At 53.6% G+C, this 23597-nt stretch overlaps 1 protein-coding gene and 1 long non-coding RNA gene across 6 annotated transcripts in view; one reads left to right on the top strand and one right to left on the bottom strand.

Annotated features, from left to right (window-relative positions):
- The window catches only part of PEBP4 (phosphatidylethanolamine binding protein 4), a 216273-nt gene that overhangs the window by 186164 nt on the left and 6512 nt on the right, over positions 1–23597 (top strand). For all 4 annotated transcript variants that reach the window (XM_040490285.1, XM_040490284.1, XM_040490282.1 and 1 more), the window contains 2 exons: positions 16615–16660; positions 18909–19022. In XM_040490285.1, the coding sequence (XP_040346219.1) occupies positions 16615–16660; positions 18909–19022 (160 nt within the window). The remainder of the gene's footprint in view (positions 1–16614; positions 16661–18908; positions 19023–23597) is intronic.
- LOC121039867 (uncharacterized) lies at positions 2776–22007 on the bottom strand. 2 transcript variants are annotated; one of them, XR_005795036.1, is made up of 3 exons: positions 20556–22007; positions 11616–11710; positions 2776–5621 (listed from the first exon to the last, which is right to left on the bottom strand). It is a non-coding gene; the product is annotated as an uncharacterized LOC121039867 (long non-coding RNA). The 2 variants fall into 2 exon arrangements; XR_005795037.1 differs by lacking the exon at positions 20556–22007 and adding an exon at positions 14428–14806.

Here is a 23597-nt window from a genome sequence, read left to right on the forward strand (position 1 = left end):
TCACACATTCTTCTAAGCGAACATTTGAGAGAGGGAATTGAACCAGGCAAAGAGTATCATGTCTGAAATCAGAAATGCCTGGGTTTACTTCCCATTGTGCCACCTAATGACCAGGACAGGTGGCTGCGCTCCCCCAGCCTCAGTTGCCTGCTTAGCAGGGCCATCGGGCTGATCTAGCGCACTGATAGGTGTGGAGCACAAGGACCAGGCAGGCACTTGTGTGTCAGTCCCTCCTCCTCCACTGCCCCAGGGACTTACCCGCATCCTCCCCCTGCCACAAGAGCAGGAGAGGATGTACAGAACAAGAGCCCCTGGAGGAGCTCAGGGCCAGGGGAGAGGCAGAAGAGCCAGCAGCTGCAGATTAGGCTGAGGAGTCCACGCCATGCAGCACGACAGAGCCAAGCACAGTGTGAGGGAGGAAGCCCTAGGGGAAAGGCAGTCGAAGAAGGCTTCACAGACACAGAGAAGTATGAACTGGACTGAAAAGAGAATCTGTGGAGGGCCTCTGACACTGAGAAACCACATGAGCCAAGCTCATAAGGAACCTCAACTCTCCCTGAGAAGAGCCCCCAGCCTCAGATGGGAAAAGCCTCTAGCTTGAGCCTCGGGCCCTCCCTGAGTCACCTGGCCACCCCCATCCCTCCAGGTCCTACTTCCCCAGAGGGAGTTTTCAATGCCTCGTTATAGCCCACACCCCCTCTCAATGGCCCTTGGGGTCCCTAAGTCAGGAGGCTGCTGGAGAAGTAGCCTGTCCCTGTCAGAAGAGCTTCCTGCCTCCAGGCCTGGATGCGATTCGGGAGAGACTTGGGGAGATCTAAACTGGTCTTACAGCCAAATTTAAGCACATCCAGGGTCACCCGAGAAGATTCCAGCAAAGGGGACACAAGTCATCTCTTCAGAACTGATTTCCTTAACACAGCCCCCTTGTTATGAGGTGTAGGCAAAAGAACACTGGGCTATGAGTCAGGAGGTTTGGAGCACGGGCCAGGACACCTGGGTTGCATTCCCAGATATGCCGCCGATTGGGACTGTAATCTCAGGCAAGTCACTTAACCTCTCAAGGGCTTGCGTTCCCCACCTGCAGATTGGGGGGGGGGGGGGGGGGGAGGTGATACTCTCTGCCCTTTCTGCCTCCTTGTAAAAGGAAGATTAGATGATACAGTGGCACAAAGGTGCCTGACACACGTCCAGGATGGTGGTGGTTGCTTTACCAACCATGACACCACCTCCCAGTGACTTACCTTAGCTGCCAGCTCCCTGCTCTCCCAGAGCAAAGACTTAAGACTTGTGCTTCTGTATGTTCCTTTTCTAGTCTGGTGCCCCCAGCTGAGAGGCTAAGTGTGACCTGGGAGCAGTGCTTTTTCTGCCCTACATTGAAAAGGGGCAGGGGCGCCTGGGTGGCGCAGTCGGTTAAGCGTCCGACTTCAGCCAGGTCACGATCTCGCGGTCCGTGAGTTCGAGCCCCGCGTCGGGCTCTGGGCTGATGGCTCAGAGCCTGGAGCCTGTTTCCGATTCTGTGTCTCCCTCTCTCTCTGCCCCTCCCCCATTCATGCTCTGTCTCTCTCTGTCCCAAAAATAAATAAACGTTGAAAAAAAAAAATTAAAAAAAAAAAAAAGAAAAGGGGCAATTGTGTCCAAAGGGAGGGGACGTGAAAATAGGGTATTGGCGAGGGGCACAGGAACCTGCATTCTTGGGAGTCTCTGCCCTCCAGTGACCTCAATTATCTGCAAATGGCCTGGAGGCAGGGCTGGGCCAGCGCCTGGATGGGAACACTGAGGCTGCAGGCTGACTCACTCGTGAGTTTCTTGCCAGTGGCAGACCCTGTCATGGTGGCCCGTGGCTTCTCTGCAGGCTCTGAGCAGAAGACCACGATTAGACAGTTCCATAGCTCTGGGGAAGGCAAAGTGGACTGTCTCCATCCTTGGGGACTGCCCATCCCACCTCCCTCTAATGCTACCAGTCCCGGATCCCTTGACTCCTCCCCACCCCGGCCCCCACCCCCCCGGAGGGGCTTGTCCATGGCAAGTGGACTGCTGGATTGTGTATTTCCACTTCCCATTTCATCCCAAGTGATCTCATGTTCCCCTGACCAATTTCTACAATCAGATTTGGGAGAGGTGTGGGGCTCGGAAAAACTTGAGTCTCTTCATGGAGCTAATGCTGGGAACACAGGGGCAAGTATCTCTTTAAAAATACTCCCTGCATAGCAGGTCACACTGGCCTGCAGCCACAACACCCGGGGCTGTGATCTCATCAAGCTCCAGGAAGCCAAACAGGGTCAGGCTTGGCTAGTCCCTGAGCGGGAGACCTCCCAAGCAAAACACAGGTGTTGCTGGTGATTCAGCAGGCTGAACCCCTCCCTGCACAAGTCTAGCTCTTGTCAGGTGTTGGATGATTCTGTGAGCTCCTATCAGTACCTGGGCAGAAGGGGGCGTGGTGCAGGCAGCGGGTGCTAGACGCTCTTTCCTTGCGCCACGTGTTACAGGTGTCGACACCACCGTTCTTAAGAATCAGGGCGAACATGCTTCCTCCCTCCCCAACCCCTGCCCACTTCCTAAGGTTGGTCAGCCATCGACCTAAATTCTCGCAGCTGTTTCAAACAGATAAGGGATGGAAGAGGAAAAGGCAGCCCCCGAGGGGCTCAGGAACCAACTGGCCCCCACCCCGAACAGCTGGGGTCTGTGGCTGCCACCAGGCTCTGGGTCTCAGCCCTCAGGATGGTCCCTTCTGGTTTGGGAACGGGTGAAGATGAAAGGGGTCCATGAAATGAGGGCGGTCATTAGGCTGTTTTATGAGTACACAGATGTTCATTACACCCCAACCCCATCATTAGAGGCTGTGGCAGGAGAGAGCTTGGGGCCCCTTCTTTATTGCAGTAGAAACCGAGGGGTTTCTCCCCTAGAAGGGACCTCTGCTTCTGCTTCTCAGCCAGGGGTCCTGCCCAGGAGAAGGTCAGTAGCCTCCATTCCAGTCCTAACTCACTCCCTCTCCTACTCCTCCCTCAACTCAAGGAGGTGATACAGGCCCTGAAAGAGCCCACGCCCAGTAGCTAGAGTCTGGAAATAGGGGCCTCTCCATCCCAGTGCACAGTTCTCCCGCCCCTCCCCCCGCCAAGCACCACTATCAGGTGGGGAGTCTTTCTGCTTCTTCCAGGAAGCCCTCCCTGCCCTCTGTAAATCCTCTTGCTAGCATGCATCACATCTGTAACTACCCCTTCATTGTGTTACTGTCAGACTGTAAACCACCCGCACACCTGCACCGCAGTTGGCACCTAGCACAACAGTAAATGTGGACTTCATTGATATCAGCCAGGAGCCAGGGCAGGTGACCTGGCAGAGAAAGAGGGATTCTCTGTGGCCCCCATCCTTCCCCCTCTGCCTTTTCCCACAGTGCGAAGGATCTGAGAAACCTGCTGCTTTCTTGAGGCCACAGTCGGCAAGTAACATAAACAAACCATCTGCCGTTGTCTAGACAGTGCCCCCACTTACCTCCCAAATGTAACCCCTTTGCACAAATCCCACTGAGCACCTGCTTGCATCTTTCCTTGCGGGCTGCCCCCTTCCTGTAGGGGAGCACCCAGAGAGAGAGTGGCGGGGCCAAACCCACTCCTGCAGGGGTCAGCCCTTCATGCATGACAGGACTGCAGGCTGGGAGGCTTGCCCCTCTTCCCCATTAGGGCTGCAAGCGCAGTGGTAATAGGCTGGAGCCCACCCTGCTGGTGCAGGCCATGGAGGCCGAATGGAGCGTGGCCAGACCCCACAGAGAGGAGGCAGATTAATCAGCTGTCATTTGCGTTCATTAAAGACCCCTTGCTTGTGCACTGCAGCCTTAGATGCCAGGGCAATTGACTGCTCACAATAAAAAGTTCTGGGGAGAAGTTTGTCTCGGCTCCCTGTGGCCTAGCCTTGGGATCAGCCTGGCATCCTAGAACCGCAGACTCCTGGGGTGGAAGGCCTCTGAGGTCCAGCCACATGGTTCAGGGATAGGCAGACCAAGCCCCAGATCCAGAAGCTTGGGGAGTCAGCAGCTGTGGAGGCCCCTTGACCCTCTTTGGGATTCTTCCCTGTTGTCACCCCATCCCCTTTCCTCCCATCTCCTCATGGCCCTGGGCACTGTCACCTGGAACTGCTGGGCCCTCCTCAAGCTTGTGCAAAGACTCATTTCAACACACTTGGAGACTGATGACAATCCCCATAGGGCAGGAAGCCAAGCACGGCAACTGCCCCAAGCCTAGCTCTCCACCTGCCTTCCTATCAGCCCACGGGGCTCAGCTGAGAGGCCCCCCAATAGATGACCACCCCTAAAGGGACAGCCTAGTGACCCGGGCTCCGCTGGCCTTGCCAGAGAGGGCTGTAGATCTCCTTTCTCTTCCCCAGGGTTATGTCAGTCCCCAAGCATTCCAGAGGCAGAGCAACTGTGAGGCCAGGGTGTTTACAGAGTTCAGTCTCGGTTGTTTTTGCATCGTAATTGCCAAGCTCCCCAGATTGGCATTTGCCTGCCGGGCACTGTAAAAGGTGACACAACAGAATGAGAGAGCAAGCCCCAGTCCTGGCAGACCTCCAGCAGGTCACATTCACATTTCCCTTGGCCCAGAAAAAGGAGCCTGGCCTGACACAGACAGGCAGGGGTGCAAAGGCCCACCACACAGGCCCTGGCATGGCCAACGAATGAGAGGGCAGACTGGCAGCTTGCCAGGGATGACGGCTTTACTTGGGCATCTCAGAGGGGGGAAACCTGAGGAAGTCACTTAGTGGCAGGCCTCCTACTAGGACCAGGGCCCTAAATCAGACCCTGACCCACACACCTGGGGAGCCTCACGCAACCCCCCTCTGGTCTACAGGCTACAGGGAAGAACAATGCTCTCTTGCCTCTTCCTTCCCTGGAGGTCCCTGAACACCTGGGGAATAAACGTTCCCCAAAGAGGGTCAGGAGTGAGGAGCATGATCAGGGAAAAAGGAGCTACCATGGGCGTGTCAAACATCCCCTGCCAGTGCCCATCAAACTGCACCCAGGTCCCCCACGCAGGTCCTCCACCAGCAGGAGGGACTGCCCTGCCCAACGCCAGAAACTCAAATGTCCAGAGCAGCAAGTGACACTGAGAGTCACTGATCTGGGGCTGTTTCTGCAACTCCAGGTGGGGGTGCTGGAGAGAGGATGTGCCTGGTGTCTTCTCAGTCCTGGCCAAGCCCCAACGCCTCCAGTCCACCCATCTCCTCTGACCGCCCAGGAGTCTGACCAGTCCAAATAGTCAGACTTGAGAGCTGGGGCCACTTCAGGACCAGTCCGTGCTGCCGGGGAAGGGTGATTCCAAAGGTTCCGAAGCCTGAAGGAGACCTGTCAGGGACAAGAGCTGGGCTCGTTCCCACCATTGCTGCCACCAGTCCAGAGACCCCAGGGAAAGTGGGCAGAAAGGTCTGAGAGCAGGACTCTGAGGCAGCGCTTCTCAGACTTTAATGTACGTATGAATCACTGCAGGTTCTTGTTAAAAGGAAGATTCTGATTCACGTGTGTCCAGGGTGGCGCCCGAGATTCTGCATTTCTGACAAATTCCCCGGGTGATGCTGCTGCTGTTCTGAGTAGTGAAGGGCTAGGGCAGCAAGGCTAAGTTCACTGTCAGCCCCTGTGGAAAGAGCAAGATGTGATTTGAATGAGACTTAGCATTTCTATTTATTGTCACACTTTCTAATGAGTACAGGGTTTCACAGAACCACCAGGTCTTGCCAGCATCTTTTCTTGCTCAGCATCCTGATCCCCAGGCTTTTTTTTCCAGAAAGTCTGTCCGTCCCTCCCTCCCTCCTTTCTTTCTTTCCTTCCTTTCTTCCTTCTGTCCTTCCCTCCTCACTCCTTTCTTCTTTCTTCTTTTTCATAAGGTCTTACCAGTCCTGGGCCCTCTGGCAAGGAAGGAGAGAGGAGGCCCCAAATTATGAATTATGCTTTATCTTCCCACTAGAACTGAGTTTGGAAGCCTAAAGTAGGGCAGAGGAGGAAGAGAAAGCAGAGAACAGAGCCCAGGAGCCTGACTCCCACCACTGCTACCTGCCTTCCCCCAGGAGGCCACAGAGGGCCCATGACTGCTGGGTGCCCCCCTCTACACTCCATGCCCGCAGCCCCCCAGCCCCATTGCCTGCTTCTCTAGGACTACCAGCTTCTCTTAGGCGGCACGTGGAGAGGGAAGAATGGCCCAGAGGCAGCTGGCAGTTTCCTGAGACAGGGTTGGGAGTGGTGAGAAACCTCTCAGGCAAAAAGAGAGGAGATAGGACTAGTGGAATGAGGAGCCAGTGGAGAAGCTGAACCAGGTGCTCTGAGAAGCCTCCCGGCAATTGTGAAGGTGGTCCCCACCCCACAGAACCCAGGGGAGCCCCCATCAAGCTCTCGCAGCCACCCCGGAGTGGTCCAAACACCAGTGCCCCCAATCGTCCATAAGCCCTGGGGTACCCTCTCCAGGCCAGGTGGGCACTAGGGGACTGCTGGGCCCCCTCTGGTCCAGCTGCCCCTGGGAAGCAAAGGTCTGACCTGGGGTCCTCGTCTCAGGTTATTGGCCCTTGCCAGTGTCTCCTGTCCTCCCTCCTGGGGTGCAGCCACCATAGATAGGCTCTAGGCCTGAGGATGTAGCTTGCTCCCTCCGGAGGGTGCAGTTTCCCAAGCCCTGTTTATTTGGGGGATTAACTACCCCCATTTCCCAACTGTTCTGCCTCTATACGGCACGGAGAGGTGAGTGGACCACCCTGCAGCTCGATGCTGGAGTGCTGGGAGGGGCAGGGTTGGTGCTCCCTGCTCTGCTGACCACCTCTCCTGCTAGGGATCCCCTTCCTTCCTACCTCCCCACCCCATTGGCCCTCACAGGGCAGCACAACAGCTCTGTTCTTACTCACAAACAACAATCCTAATCAGCCATCTCTTTGTCCTGGTCTCCTGCCAGGGGCCTGGAGATTCCCACACCCGCTTGTCCGAATCCTGCAGTCCAGGCTTTAGCCTCACCACTGGCCCCTTCCAAACGCCCCATCACCCTGGTCTTCCCATCATACTCAGCCCCTGACATCCTGACATGCCCACCAGTGCCAGGTGGCCTAGGAGAGGGAGTGTGTGTGTGTGTGTGTGTGTGTGTGTACTTTGTGAGTATGTGTGTGTGACTATGTACATGTATATTGTATGTGTACATGTACATGACTGTGCATCTGTAGGACTGTGAATATGCATTTGTGAGTGTGCTGTATGTGTGAATATGTGAGTATATATGTCAGTGTGTGAGTACATGTATGTATGAGCACATATTTTATGAGCATATCGTATTTGTGAGTGTGTATATGTGAGATGCGTGAGTGTGCATGTAAGCATGCATGTGTGTGCATGACTGTGAACATGTGTTTATGTCAGCGTGTGTGTGAGAGTGTATGTGCATAAGTGCACAAGTGCAGAGAGCTGCACAGCAACCTGCATGTGTGAGCATGTGAGTGTATGTGTATGAGTATGCATGTGTGTGTGTGTGAGCATGTGTATGTGACTGTGGACATGTGTGAGTGTGGGTGCATGTGTGTGGGTGCATGTGCATAAGGAAGCATGACAGCCGTATGTGTGTGAATGTGTGTGTGTCAGCATGTTGTGTTTATATGCGAGCGTGTGTGTGGCTGTGAACATGTATCTATGAGAGTGTGTGAGGGTATGTGGGAGCACATGTGCCTAAGTATGTGAGTGTGAGGGTCGTGTGCGAACATGTATATGTGAGCATGCATGTGGGGGGCTATGAGTGTGTGAACACATGTATGCGTGAGTGTGTGTGTGAACAAGTGTGAGTCACTGTTCTTCCCTTCTGTCTCACCCTGCCCCCCCCCACCTCCCTGCCAAGACCCAGCCTGCGAATGACCTTCAGACTTCATCTTCTCTCCCTGCTCCCTTGAAGGAACCCAGCCCCTCCTCAGCTCCTGAGGCTCCTGGGCTCCTGTCTCAGCCCCTGCCACTCCCCTTCCTCCCCACCAGTTTTGGAAAAGTCTTGCCACTGTTTTGCTTCCCTTGCTCCCATCGCCCAGCAGTTTCTGGCCAAGTTTCCACCTGACAGCAGAGCCCCAGCAGCCTCCTGCCTCCCTCATCCAGGATCCTCTGTCTGCCCCATGAGGGGACTCCCATTGGAGCCCTTCCTTCCCGACAGCTCTCCCTCCTGTCCTTCGTTTTCTCTGTCTGCGTGTGTGTGTGTGTGTGTGCGCGCGTGTGTGTGTGTGTGTGTGTGTGTGTGTGTGTCTGTGGGTGGGGGGGAAGAGAAAGGAGCGAGGAGTGAAAGAAAGAAGGAAGCCGGGCTCAGATGGTGTCATTAAGAGATATTAATGCCCCTCATCAAGGCATATTAATAAACATTATGTGTCATGCGCTCCATACACCCCGGGTGAGTGCAGACCCAGCGGGACGGGCCCACGGTCACAGCCGAGCAACCTCTGAGCCCACGGCAGAGCCATCAGCCTCATGAGACCAACCCTGCCAGGAGACTTCTCAGGACTGCCACAGCAAGAGGGAGCTGGCAGGATGGGTTCCCGTCCCCTCCCACCCCCTGCCGCCTCACCCCACCCCTAGTGGGCAGCCCCGGGGAAGGGGGACCATGATGACCCTTACACTGGGTCAGCACTGGGAGACCTGAGAATATTCCACTTCCTAATTTCATCTTTACAACAGCTCTGTGGGAGACCAGGGCAGATATCATTATCATTGCCACTTCATAGGTATGGAAACTGAGACACTGAGAAAGTAAGCGTCTTGCTCACAGTCATGTAGCTAATTGGTAATGACATTGGACTGAAGCCCAGGTTGCCCTTTCGGACGGCTGTGTTAACGACTCAGTCACTAATGCGGTGGGGCTGCTTTTAACTGTATGGCACCACTCCCCTAGTTCCTGCCGCTGCCAAAAATCAGACCACGAAGCACAACTCCTTCAGCAGAGCAGGTGGCCTCCGTCCTCCAAGTGGTGGGTCTCCTGAGGGTCACTGCTCCTTAGCAGGAAATGTCCAGGAAGATGGGGACCAGAGGGAGCTAACCTGTGTAAAGACGCTGGCGGAGTGCCTGCGCATTGTAAGCACCCGGCAAGAGGTGTTTCCCCTTTCTTTATGTGGTGACCACGACCACATAAATATTAAATTGTTGGCTCCTGAGGAGGTTTGAGCAGGCGGAAGGCCAAATGGCCCGTTCGTTTTGTTTGTTTTTTAGCATTGCAGTCTGGTGCTATAGCAGGGTGCAAAACTGGTTATTCACTGTGACAACCACAGTGGTGTTTAAAATTACATAAGGTAGTCTCTGTGTGTGTTTAAGAAGATAAGAACTAGCGTTTAATAAGATCACTAACCAAAATAGTTAAGATGAGAGGAGTTGGGGAACTAAAACTATAAGTTTCAAGAAATCAGGGAAATATGCTTACAAAGAACAGCCAATTCTCTACATGCTTCCAGATAGTGGAGGCATTCCAGAGACCTGTTGTTGATTCTGAAAGCCTCGGTTTTTGTTCCATGTATCTAGAAATGGCCATCTTCAGTCTAAACTGACATCGATGCATAATAATTACATTTAGCTACCGACTCATGATATTGCTTTCAAACTATCTAATATGTCTTGTCTGTTTCTAAGTGGAGCAGGTTCAATAAGAACCCGTGATCTTTATTCCATTTTCCTTCCCATTCCCCCTCTCTAACCCTGCTCCAGAGCTGCATCCAGAGAATCGGTGATCTGTGGTAGGCAAGGGGCAAAGAGGAGCGGATCTGCCTTCTCCTGAGGTCTAAACCAGTCTCTGAGCTTCAGAGACTGAAAGAGGTTCAGGAGTTTCCTCCACAAGAGGTCAGAGGGGAGTCCAGCCAGCGCAGGCCCCAAAAGGACCAGAGGCTCAAACCTGGTACCCGTGTGACAAGAAGCTTTGGGACCCAAATGCAAGGAAGGGAGCCATGGTGTTCTCAGAACAGTTATCTCTATACAGAATGATCTGGGGGATTCTTTTCCTTTCTAGAAATTTTTTTTCTTTTTTGTGTTTTAAAACTTTTCTACAGTGAGCATGTGGTACTTTAATGATCTGAAACAAAATTATCATTTGTAAAAGAGAGGTGTTTGCGTTTGGAGTCCCAGACTCACCTGTTCTGAATGAGGCCACAGTGGTGGAGTTCAGCCCCACGCAGCTCTGACCTGCCACGTGGGTAGTGCTCCAAAGCCCGGCCCCATCCAGACACTTTCTTGACCAGAGACAGCTCCACTGGCCCACTCTGATGACTCTCCTGGGTACACGATTGCTAAGCATATGGAAGAAGTCTTGCCTAGGGGCTGTAGACCCAAAGTGTAGGTTGCTGGTGGTTTTGATCCTCAGGAGCATTGCCTGCCATTCAAACCTAACCCCAGTTTACATTTCCAGCCTTATCTTGAGCTTCTTCCAGACCCACCTGCCCTTTTCACGTCTTGTTTGCATATTTATACATTCTTAATATAGTTCTCTCAAATTAAGCTGCCCCTCCCCTACCTGTCCACTGGAAAACTAAAAAACCCCTACACGTCCTTCAAGGCCCAGAGAGAGTACAGCCTCCTTTCAATGGATTTTCCTAATCACTACCCCCAGACAGTTACAACTTCCTTTCTCTGTGCTCCTCCAGCACTCCTCACAGACTTCAATTATTTAGGCCTATAATAGAGTTATTTCTTTGTTGGTTTACCTACCTCACTAGACCACGAGTTCCTCAATACCGTAAAATGGGTCTCATTCGTATTTCTGTCTCCAGCACAGGACTTCTCATTCATTGACTCATTTATCTAACCATCTCCCCAGCCATCATTCCTCAGGGCCAACTCCATGCTAGGTAATATCACATACACACAGGTGCGAGACACTGTGACTTATTTGGAAACCACATGCACTTCCACATAGCCTGGAACAAAGGGCCTGGACCAAAGGGTCTGGACAGCCTGCACTTTTTAAGCCACAGACAACCTTGACCTTGGCCTTGGGAAATCTTGCCTCTTAACCCAGTGTCATGAAGAACGCTGAACCCCTGGGAAAGGCTCCTCTCTCTCATCTGGGTAACCACTTACTCCAAGAAGCAGATAATAACCCCTCAGCCACACCCCACCGCTCCCCATTTTGGCATCTGGATACCCGAGGAGGTAACTGACTCCAGATCTGAAGCCAAACTAGGAGTCAAAACCCAGGGGTCTGTTGCGAGTCAGTGCCAGGATACCAAGTCTGCAGGCTACCCACTGGCACATTATCTAAAGACTGTTCACCACTCAGCCCCACTGCCCATGAAGGTGCCAGGAAGAGGACTATCAGGGCTTTGATGTTGACACTTCTTGAGGGAAACTGGGTACACAAAATAATCGGCCATCCTACACCCTGGAGTCTAGAAGCACTCAGCCCCCAAGAGGGCTCAGGTGAGTGACTCCTTCTCACCACTTCCCACAGACTCCATTTCACCTCCCTCAGCGGCCAGCCCTCCTTTCCCTGGCCTCAGGGCAAAAAAGCAGGCCACAGGATTAATTGATCACAGCCTCTCCCCTGAAGCAGGCACCGGTCTTCAGGGCTGGGTCCTCTCCAGGCTGGTGTTAGGTGGCAGCCACAGCCCCTGGAGACCTCAGAGCCCGGGAGCTGTCAGTGCCTTTTACTTACCCCTTCTTAATTGCAGAATACACAGATTGCTGGGTAGCACTTTCCAATCCTGCGCCTTTTCCTGGATCCTTTGCCACTTGGCAGCTTGCAGGCAGCTGTGCAAAACAGCAAAGGAACTTTCTCATTTGGTGCCCATGTCAGAGAGCCTGGAACTCTGTTTCCAGTTTCCCTTTTTTCTTTCTTCCCCCGCCGCACCCCAAGTACTGTTTCGTTCATTTCTCCCTTCAGTCTCCCTTATCCCCACAACATCTCTCTGTAACTCACCTTTCAAGTTCAGGACTCTTCTGACAGCGCCACCCACCCTGTGATCAAAAAGTGAAAGTTACCACTCTGACTGAGGTTTGCAGCCAGGCAGGAGAAGTGATTGAATCTTCCTGTCTAGATTGGAAGAAGTGGGTGAAGCGATTAAATCATCTCCCGCAGACTCTACGAAATGTGCTGCTGACCCTCTACCCCAGGGGTCAGCAGGCACCAGTCCCTGGGCCTCCACAAATGCCCCGGTGGGCGGACAGTTGCCTGTAGGTAATTGAAGGAGAATGAGGAAACCGGGCTGGCCTCCATGCTGGGGGCCCCACCCACCAGACCTCACAACCCGAATCTGGCCACCAGTCTCAAGAAGCCTTTACCTAAGGCTTCTCCAGGCTGGGGAAGGGGTGCCTCTGGACCCTTGATTCTCAGGAAATGTCACTCTCTGGTGTCCCCATGGACAAGAAACAAAAGATAGAAGTGACTTTCATCTAGTTGGCGCATCTGTTTGTGGTACTCCAAGGGCTTAATATATCCGGGACCTCTGGGACCTGGCCCGGAAGGGCAGAAGGATCCAGGTCCAGACAGTAGCAGTGTGGTCCCGTCAGAAGATATGGGACAGAGTCAGGAGTAGAGGCTTCTAGTCTTGGCATCAAGGCCAGCTACCCATGACACCTTAGACAAAGCCTTCATTCATCTCTCTGCTCCTTCCACAAACGTCTGTTGGACTTACTATTTTAGCGTGGGTTCCCCCAAAGCAGAGCCTGAGACAAGGAGTCTAGTGCAAGTAGTGTATTTTCAAAGGGACACAAGGAAGCACCAGCAAGGGGGAGGGTAAGAGAGCAAAAGGAAGGCACTCAGTCAAGGTTCATGAGCAAACAAGTTCCACTATGGGTACCTGGAGCCAGTGTTGAAAGATGCTGCTCCATCATTCCCCCCAAGAGGTGAGGAACTGCAGTATTTGTGCCTCATTTTCTAGCAGCCATTGGTTAGGAGCTGTTGTCAGAGGATATTAACACCCCCCACCTGCCAGCATGTCTGCCCTATTGTGCAGGTGATAAAGCAGGCTCTGGAGGCCAGAGGTGACGCTGTGACTCTCTGACTCTTGGTCACATTTCACCTTCTCTTAAGCATCTCATATGCCAGCTCCCAACTAATGTCTATAAGCCCAGAAATTCCTCCAGAGTGTCCATAGAGTCAAGCTTCTTCTCTGCATTTAGAATAATTTGTGCCTCTTCCTACACCAAGCAGTTGTGCACATACCCTACATGCACACACATGCACACATGCACACATTCACACATGCAGGTGCACACATATTGGGGACCAACTTCTAAGAAAAAAGAGGAGACTGTTCTTATATCCCGGGCATTTAAGGGTCCTACTGAGCAATCTTCCACCTCCACCTCTCCTCCCCTTGCCAGAGGATGCTAATAAGGAGAAGAGTTGCCTCCCTAAGGTCATCTAGTCTCTAACACTTAGAAGGGCCCTGGGCATCCTCCTAAACACACTGCCCTAACACCTCAGGTGTTCCTATCCTGATACCCTGAGAAAGCCATCTTGGGCTTTTCGGTGTTCTTGAGGATCAGAAACCCAACAATTTCTATGTTGTTTGTAATTTCTATAATTATTTCCTTTTTTTAACCTTAGCATTTAGACAAGCTCCTTTTGAAAATGTCAATCTGTCTTAGCTATAGTAAGGGAAAGGAGGTTTTGTCTGGGATGGGCCCATCTTAAAGAGGAGCAGCATACCTGGGGGAGGGGGAAGGCCAGGCAGGAGGGGTCCAGGTGAGGAGGCCAGGTGTCGGGGAGCTCTCAGCAGCCCCTTCCCCACTGCAGACTCTCTTTCCAAAGCTCTTGTCTGCTCAGATTTGACAGGTGTGGGATCTGTTCCTTAAATGCTAGGTTCATTGCCCACCCTCAGGCTCAGTCCTGTCTCCCTAGGAAGTGCTTAGACCCATAGATTCCCACTGCCCACCCCAGCCCCCCACCCTTGAAATATCCCAGAATCTCATCCATCCCCAGGGATTTCCAGCTTTCTAAGGTCATCTCAGGCTAGTTGTGGTACTCTAATCCATGAAGACATTTCGGAAGAGCTCATGGTTTCATGTGGGGTTGGAGGGTGGGGCAGGCAACTATTTAACCATTTCTGCTGTGGCCCCAGTCCTCCACGTGATATCTGTGTATTTTAATAATAGTCTTCCTAAAATAGTGCCTCCTGGGGAAGTGATAGGGTCATCATGACGTTGTAGGAAAAGCATAAGATGTCACTGTGGGTCAAAAGACACAAGATCTTGAGCTAGTGGGTCTCAAAGGTCCGAGGGTCTAAGGCGCCTTCCTCCTGGAATATTCTGAGATTCTCCCACTCACTGCTCTGTGGCTCTGGACAAGCACTTTGAGCTCCTTGGAGTCTCAACTTTCTCACCCTTTGAATTTGGTTTCCTAAGGCTCCTACCACGTGTTGATTATATGGTAGAAATTTTGCCCACCCCCAGGACAGACCAATGGGGGAAGGCTTATACCCAAAGGAAGCCTAGCCCATCCTCAACCCAACTTGAGTACTTACCAGCCACACTGACCACATGCTCTGCAGGGGCGCCTCTACAGCCTGGCGCTTCCTTAGAGCCTTCCTGCCCTTCCTTCTAAGGACCAGTGCCTGTCTGTATAACAAGCTCCAGAGAGACCCTGAAAACTCTGAAGCCATCAGTGCCCTCTGCTTGCGCGCCCCCAGCAGCAGCCTCAGCTGAGCTCTCCGCCAGGGGAGGCAGGCAGGAAGGACTGCTGGCTTTACTCAATGAATCGGCGGGTGTGCGGGTGTGCGTGTGTCTGTGCCAAGCTGGCCCCAGTTGATGAGAAAAGACTCCCTGGAGTGAAAGGGAGGGGTAGGAGAGCCTTTCCACCCTGATCAGGGCCACAGATCAGACTTTCCATGCTGCTCTGCACAAACTCCCTGACCTTACAGGCCCCAGCCCCCACCCTCACCCCTCCCTGCACTCACACAGAGGAGAGAGGCCTGTTTATCACTCTGGGTGGGACCCAAGCCTGTGGGGAATTGAAAAGAAACAGCCAGCTTAGGTTGCTATTGTTTTGTTTAAACAAACCGCTGGCTGGGCTGACTTGGAGAGGAGTGAGGGGGAGGCTGGGAGCACAGAGCAGGCTGGGCTGGGCCTGGGCAGCTCTGGGCTTAGTCCCCATCTCTCAGTCGCCCTAGAGCCGCCAGAGAGCTATTTCGGGAGAGTGGGTGCTAAGGCTTGGGCCCTCACGTCCTCTCCTGGGAGAGATGGGAATCAGGGGAGGGGCCTCCGTTCCCCAACCCCTTCCCTCTACCCTGGCGTCCCCTGGCTTCTCAACCCCTGGCCACACCTGGGCCCCCTGCCAGCCCTGGGAAAGACTGCCTGATACCGGGGGAGTCGGGGACCGTGCGGAAAGCCAGCCAAGGCAGAGCTGGCCACGCACGGCCCTGCTGTCCCAGGGACTAAATTTGAAGGCTGCCTGGACGCTCTGGAGCAGACAAGACTGCACGAGGGGGCTGGAAGGGTGCCAAAGGACAGAGATCTCACCTGCCCAGGGTGAGGAAAACCAAGTGGGAAGGGGGCCCAAGGTGGAGGGACCCATTCTTCTGCCGTCCTCTGCCCTTTCTCCCAACCAGGGACGAGTCTGGGGGAGGGGATATTCTGGCAAAGGAGGCCCAAAGTGAGAACGGTTGGTGGACAAGCTACAGCCCAAAGGGGAAGAGATCAGGGGGCTTCAAGAAGACGGGGTGGGGCTCTGACTTTGTAGAAGGTAACCCGCACGAGGAGCTGGGTCACCCAACTGACCCCAAGAGTCTTCACAGAGAAATGAGAGATCTCTTAGCTCTGTGCTCCCAAACCCTCATCCTGAGCACCTCTGTGAGGGGAAGGAGCAGAGGCTGCCTCAGGAGGGCTTGGTGGAAAGACAGCCAGGGCACAGTTAGGTGTTGGCAGAACCAGTGAAGAGCCATGCTAATCACCATCATTAAGGCTATAAAACCCCACACCTAGGGGCCCCGAGCTGTGGCACAGACCCAGGGGCCCTGCTCCAGTCCCTTTCATCTGAGCATCTCCCAGTCCTGCACAAACAATAATTAGCACCCGCCCCCGGGATCGCCTCATTATCCCACAGACGCGGAGCAGGGGGGGGGGAAGGGAGGGGAAGGAAGAAGAGGGAAACTGAGGCCAAAGAATCTGCCCAGAGGTTGTGGGCTGAGTCCCATCAAGAACTTGCCTCAGAATCAGCGGTCCAACCTCCTCCTGCCCTCCCTGCCCTTCTGGTTACTCAGAAGCCACTGGCCTAATATTCTGAAGGCCCCAAAGAGAACCTGAGAGGATGGGCTGGCTTAGCAAGGCTGTGAGGATTGCCAGCCCCTGCCTTAGATCTGACCAGACCCCACAGGCAGAGAGTCGTGTCCTATGCCCAGTCTAGGGGCGCAGATGATGGGAGTGCCCTTCCAGAAGTGTCCTCTCATGTTCAGGGGGTCCGTCCCTCACCCCCAGGCCACCCTCAGCGATGCCTGTGTCTGTCCTCTCTCCCTGGACCCCCTGAGGCGCCATTCCAAACCCTATAGCCGGTTCTGGCAACGCATCCCAGGAGCAGCCATACATGTTCCTACTCCTCCATCGTACTCCCTCAGGGAGAGAAAGAAGTCAGCAAAACCTACTTGGACTGAAGTGTGCTGGTATGGCCTTCCGCTGCCCCAGGAGTCTCTCACACCTGTGTCTGTCTCTCATTTCAGGGTGTTGATATGAAGAAAGGGAAGATTCAGGGCCAGGAGCTGTCAGGTGAGTATGACCCTCAAACACCCCTTGCCCCAGCCAGGGCAACGGTGATGACCACCAGAACCATAATGAAGCAACTCAATGTTGAGACTTCGCAGTGTGCAAGTGCCGGCCCAGGAGCTTATTTGTATGCTCTAATGTCATGGTCACAACGGTGCTTTGAGACCCCTGCCACCAGTATGTCTGTTTTAAAGAGAATGAAACCGAGGCACAGACCCACCTGTCCCATGTCTCATGACAGGTAAGGGGTGGGGCCAGCGTGAAAGGCAAGGGTCTTCAGGAGAGTGACTGGCAGAGATTGGTGGGTCCCTCTCTTCCCTCCGCCTGCCTTCCTGTGTTCCCCTGTACCCAGTCCCATGTGATCTCCTCGCATGGGGCTCTGTAGACCCCCCGGAAAGAGCTGAGCAAAAAGATAAATGAGCCTCATAGTTCTGTGAGGCAACGCAGGCCAGATAGGCCTGGCTTCAAATCCCAGCTCCACCGTTTACTGTCCACCTGACTTTACCTCTCAGAGCCTCAGTCTCCTCATCCAGAAAATGGCGACAACACCCATCTTACCAAGTTGTGGTGAGGGTCAAGGGGATATCACAAGGGAAAGCACTTAGTCAGGGCCTGGCACCAAGAAGTGGCTCGCCATGTGTATCCCTTCCCTTCCTCCTCATAATCTCTCGCCTCTACTCTTGGAGGGGGGATTCTTCAGGAAAGCCCTGGTGAGGGGGGTTCAGTCTGCCATCTCTCCTGAGGATAAATTCCCAGTTGCACCGAACCAGTGAGTTCCAACCACAGCCTTATGCACACAGACGCACGGACACCAGTCTTTGGCAGCGTGGCACACACCCACACTTCAGTGAGCTTGGCACCCAGCAGCCCCTGGCCTTGCTCAAAGCTGACCCGGCCGCATCTGCCCTCCACACACCATGCACGTGAAGGACGCACGCTGGCACCCACCTATGCTCAGCAGCCTTTCTCAGCGTTGGCAGTGTTTGTGAAAAAAAAAAATAATGACCCACATCTGCACACACACTGACGGAGACCCTCCAAAAACAGCCTCAGCGAACAAGCACACTCTCCCAGCACTCGCACCTGCCCCAGCACAGACCCCAAGTCATACAAACTCACAGGGCTCCTGGCACACCCTGTGCTGTGCTCACTCTGAACACACGCACGCGTGCACACACGCACACGACACACGCGTGTATCAGATCTGCAACCAAAAACTCAGGGAGAGATGAATAGTCAGGAATTCCCCTAGCTGCAAGCATGCTGGAGGCCCCAGTGGCCGGAAGTGCACCATGAGGAACAATTCCAACAGCTCCAAATGGCGAGTCCCTCTTGTCTAATGACCAGGAGAGGGAGGTGACCATAAAGAACCAAGCTCCCTCCCACCAGCATCCTCGCTGCAAACACTCCATCCCCACCCACCCCCAGGAAGATTCTTGGCTCTTTAGAAAGGGAGATGAGGCGAAGGGGAGGAGGCAGAGGCACACGGTTTGGCAGGAGGCCCCACTGGAACCAACCGCAAAAGTCTGGCCCATAAAACCCCTGCATAGACTTGGGGAAAGAATGAGAGATGTCCCCGCCCCACTACCCCCCTACCTTAGAAAAAGATCTGCCTCCTGCACCGAGGGCAAAGGGGAGGGAGATGGGCCTTCTCCTCCGGAAGAGCCTGAGTGGGCTCCCAGTGCCCCGAGCACCCAGATCCTACACTTCCATGATCAAACCTTTGAACCGAGTCCCACCCACCCCCGTAACCACTTCCAGATCCTCCGGATCCAGCCAAGAAATTGGCTTCTTTGGGAATTGAGTTCATAAGGAAATGCTGAAAAAATAAATAAAAATCCGCTGCCAAACACTCTCACAGAGGAAGATGGGTTTCTCTTGAGGCAGGAAATCCATCAGGATAGACTAAAACAGCAAAGGGATAACACCAACACCCACCAGCCAAGTAAGGCCCAGGAATCCCACCAGTGCCCAAGACCTTCAAGCAGCTCACACCTCCTCCTCCTCCTCCTCCTCCTCCTCCTCCCACCACCACCCAAAATAAGGTGTTTCCTAAAGGAAACTACTGAAGGTGAGATCCTGCGAAAGATAAATCCTAGTAGTTTGCAGTGGGGTAAGGCCCCGGCTGGGACCCCAGGAAGGTCAGTGGGGACCATGGAAGGCATAAAGAATTATCTTGAGAGAAAAGAGCCAGGGGGCTCTGGGCTCTGTGGGGTGTGGGGCCCATCCTCTGTCCTTCTTCTGCCCCTAGCCTACCAGCCTCCCTCCCCACCAGCACAAAGTGGCTTCCACCGCTACCAGTTCTTCGTCTATCTTCAGGAAGGACAGAACATCTCTCTCCATTCCAAAGAAAACAAAACTCGAGGTAAGGCCTCCCCATCTGTCAAAGCCAGTGTAAATTCTGGGGTGGAAGTGGATGCTTTGTGCATTAATGGGGAAGCTGGGACCTTGACTCCTTACCCATGAGATTTGGAGGCCGGAGTCAAAGGGTAGTGTTTCTTGAAAGTAGACTGGAATGAGTGTCCTAAAGATTTTCACATCAGATGTGTTCTCCCCTCATACGTAAGTCCCGCAGATCACGATGGTGGCTTTAGCTGGCCCGGAGCCAGGTAGAGAACCATTTCCCCCATTCAGCCTTGAATGGCATGTGCAGGCAGCTACCCCACAGCACTCCTGCAAGTAATTGTACGCTCTAATTGAGTCTGATCTGGGCAAGAGGGCCCTGGAATGCCACCCTGCCAGTCTGTCTTCGTTGGTCATTAATTGTTCTGTCTGCCCAGTATTGCCACAGTGGTGGGGCAAAAACTTCCCAGCCATAACCCTTCCACTAGCTTCTCTGAGCAGCCCTTCTGGCCTCCTGGAGAGGATCCACTCCCCGTAGCCTCCTGATGCCTAACTGAAGGTGGCCTTGGTCCCCCTCCAACCAAAGCTGGGGAGCAGGAAGGAAGACTCATGGACATCTGGACACTGCCATGCCTCAGGCGACTCACCTGACCCTGTGTGAGCCATGACCCCTCACTGAGCTTTAGATTTCTCTCCAGGAAAATGGGAAATAAAGTAATCTCTGTGCACTCTATCACCTCCCCCATTTGGGGGAAGGGAAGAAAATGTGGAATGCACAGATGCCATCTTGGGAGTGCAAACAGCACATCCCCCAGGCTGGCAGGAAGGTGAGTGGGCGGGTGGATGTCATCAGCCATTTGCTCTCACCCAGTGACCTTGACCAACTTCCACCCACTGGGAAGCCAGGAAAGGTATTGTTACATGCCTGTTGCCCAAAGGCCCCAGAGGAGAGGAAAGTGGAGCCCCGAAAGGTATTGGTTGAGTGAAGGAGGCCTTCAGGTGTGCTGAGCAGGAGCCACCAATCACAGAAGGCTCCGGGCTGCCCTGAAAGCAGAGTTGGTGCAACCTTTCCGCTGGTGAACCCTCCCCAGGTGCCCTCAGCGTCTTGCCAATCTGTAAATCTGTTTTAAACCGCTTTCCCAAAGACACGCTTTCAAATTTGGATACAGAGAGAAAAGGAAAACAATAATGTGTCTTGCCCAAGCCAAGATGAATTTCTCCAGTTCCCTGGATCACTCTCACCAAAGACATCATGAGCCCCCTTACACCAGTCCAGGCACTGTGCTTTCTGAGGGCTGAGAACTGGCACCTGAGCCCACGACGGTCCCCCAAGAGTACAAGTCTCACAAAGTAAAGCATGCCTGAGTCCCACTGTTAAGACATCAAGATCACAATGCCCCCACCCTGGGCTAGGATAGTGCTCAGACTGTCCCCTGAAGGAGGCTCCGGCAAGATCAAGTGCTTTCTGAGGGGCGGGGTGGGAGGGGAAGGAGAGAGCAGTAGGTGAAGCCAGGAGGAGCATGAAAGGGGGCAAAGGGAGAAAGGAGGTGCCTACCGCAAAGACACTTGCCGTCCACCGTGGCTGGGGTCCTCAGGTTCCATCCTAGCCCGTCCTCCAGAAAACACAGTGGCTGGTGTGCCCTTCCTGTGACACTGGCAGCAAGCAAGGAAGCTCTAAACCTATGCGGCCTGACACCCACCATCAGTCCCTTTGAATCTTTGCCAAAACCACAGTTTCTTGTGCACACCCCCCTCCCTTTACGTGAAAACTTAGGAACTGGACTCCTAAGTTCTGGGCAGGGTCCCTTGGCTTCTGTGCCATTCTGCTTGCCACCAGAAATGGAGGTGGGAAAATCGTCCTCCCAGATGGGCCATCATAGGACACCTTCCTGTGTCTAGCACTGTGCTAGGGGCTTAGGAGAGGATAGGATCCCATAGCACAGGGAACGTTCCCTGCCCTCAGGGGGCTTACAGTCTACTTTGAAAACACTTAAATAACAATGCAGAGCAGCTTCTAATTAAGCACTTAATTACGTGTTTCTGGCTGTAAGGACAACGGGAGATCAAGTGGATTTAGGGATAGTCCATACCTTCCTAAGATCCCCTTCTCTTCCAGAAGACACACCCTCTTCAGCCGGGAATAGTGCAAAGGTATTTTACTGCAGGGTGAGGAAATCTGTATTTGCAGTCTCCAGCTAGTGATTTGACTTTTGAGCAATTCAACTACCCTCTCTGAGCCTCAGTTCCCCCATCTAGAAAATGAGGGGTTGGATCTAGATGATCTACAAACCTATATGGCCCTGAGGCTACATGGAAGAGGTGCGGCATGGGCTGGGCCTGGGAGAAGGAGGCCATTTGAATCCTTGAGTGAAAGAGAAAAGGCGCTCTGGGCTGGAGAACCACAGATGCAACGATTATTTTGGAAAAGTGAGAAGGAGCACCCCTTGTGAGGAGCAAGCCCAGCAGAGGCCTGACCTTGGTGGGTGCCGTGAAGTGCCGGTAGGTCTTGCCCATGGGAGAAGTAACACACGGCAACCCATCTTTAGAGGTGACTACGCTGGAGTGGTGGGCAGGCCGGAGAGGAACAAGGGCACAGGAGACCACCAAAGGTGCGGAGATGCGTGCCCAGATGAACCCACGGGGCGTGGCAAATGTAGAAGCCGCCCTTGCACACTGTCAGAAGTCCAAGGCCAGGCGCTCTCTGAAGCACCCGCACAGCGCTTGGGGACTCGTGGAGCCCCAGGCTGGACCAGCCCCCAGGAGACCAGGATATGGAGCCAAGGAGCACAGGCCCTGGGGCTCACTTTGGTCTAGTTTTCTTTCCATGGGAAGGCGTCCTCGGAGGAACAGGGGAGTCCTAGGATATGTGTGCTGTAACCAACCACTTGTGTTTTCTGGATGCACAGGCAGGAACAGCTTCCAGAGACTGGAAGGGAAAGTGGGTTTGTAAGAGCCAGGTAGAGAGGCATCCATGAAGGGTAGTTGACTTGAGCCAGTCCTACTGGATCCTTTCCTCCCTAGGACTTAGGCGTGGATGACAGTTTAGGTTGAGAAGCATGTGCGACATTATTCTAGTTGAATTTGTAGGACTGTGAGGGCCAGGGAACATTGCTCAGTGCCAGGGGCTGAAACCCTCCGCAGGGTTTCTCTTTATTCCGTGACCTCAAGACAACATCTATAGGATCAACAAATGGGAGATCTTGACATCCATGTGTCACCTTGGACAAGCCACCTCACATCTCTGGGCCTCAATTTCTATATCCTCAAGATAAGGGGTTGGACTAGTTGGGTCTACCACTGAATGACCCATAACAGATTTGCTCCCAGCTTACCGAGTTCCCCCCACCTTGGAGTTCCGCGGGACAAGTGCAGGGAGCAAGTGACAAGTCTTGAAGAACCTATCCAACTCCACACACTTCTGGATGGAGGCCTCCAATCAGATATTGGCCTGCCAGGACCACAGCACAGGCCCTGGAAGGGCAAGCCAACTTTCTTCTAGTTTATGAAATCCTGCCTTCCTATTCCTCCTGCCTTTACACAGCTCCTTCTCCCCACCATTTTCCCCTCCATGCTGGGCACGATTCACACATGCCCTCTGCATTTGTTGGGATGACAGTAGGTGCCGAATGTGTGTGAGGCAGTGTTCTAAGTGCTGTGGGCACAGAATTGAGCCATGTGGACCAGGTCCATGTTCCCATGGATGCATGGTGTCACCCAGTGTAACCCTGTGGACAGTTGGGAGTTCACAGAGCTAGTGAAGGGAGATAGTCAGATAGCTCAAGCATGACCACATCCCAAACAGGGAACAAGAGTGAAGCTGAAAGAGCCTGACCTGATGCCCTCTGACCATGGCTGGCCCAATTTCACTGACATTTGTCCCAAAGGCCACACCGCCCCTTCCTAAATTTGGGCCTGTAACACATTGGACTTGTACCTCTGTCCAACCCCTCTCACCCAGCTCTAATCCCTCTCCCCTCCACCTTGTATGCCCAAAGCCCAGTCTGGCCTCTGGGCTCATCTGTGATTCATGATGGTTTGCCTGCGCATCGGCCTCACAGCAGCCTTGGATTCGGCAGGTGGCTTCCACGTTGTAGAGGAACCAACCGAATGAGTTGAGGGGCCATATCTGAAGAGAGCCCGCAGACAGCGCTGGTTCGCACCTCATCCATGCACCCTTCTATACCACACGCTGCCACATGCCCACTAACTCCTGCTTAGTTCCCATCAGTGCCCACCGTGCTCCCCCTTTGCCTGCTGCTGATCAGGGCACACCATTTCTCCCCTTCCCCAAGCCTGGTGGCCCCACCCCCCTGCAGAATACGAGTCTTGCTGATGGCCCCATGGTGCCTTCCCCCGGGGGGCAGTCTTCTCTCAGCTGACAGGACCCTGCCCTCCCCTGCTGCTGTCCGTCTCCATACGCTCTTTAACACTTGGTTTTGCCTGCTTAGTCACCTGCTTTTATCTCTTTTGTATTACTCAATCATTTTTCACTTGCACAGGCCTCACTGCCATCATGAGACTATAAATTCCTTGAGGGAAGAGCTCACCTCTGCCATATGTTTCCTTTTTACCACCTGTCCCTGTGCTCAGCCCCCTG

The sequence above is a fragment of the Herpailurus yagouaroundi genome, unplaced genomic scaffold (genome assembly GCF_014898765.1).
Source record: "Herpailurus yagouaroundi ecotype Mexico unplaced genomic scaffold, PumYag 181, whole genome shotgun sequence".
Lineage (NCBI taxonomy): Eukaryota > Metazoa > Chordata > Mammalia > Carnivora > Felidae > Herpailurus > Herpailurus yagouaroundi.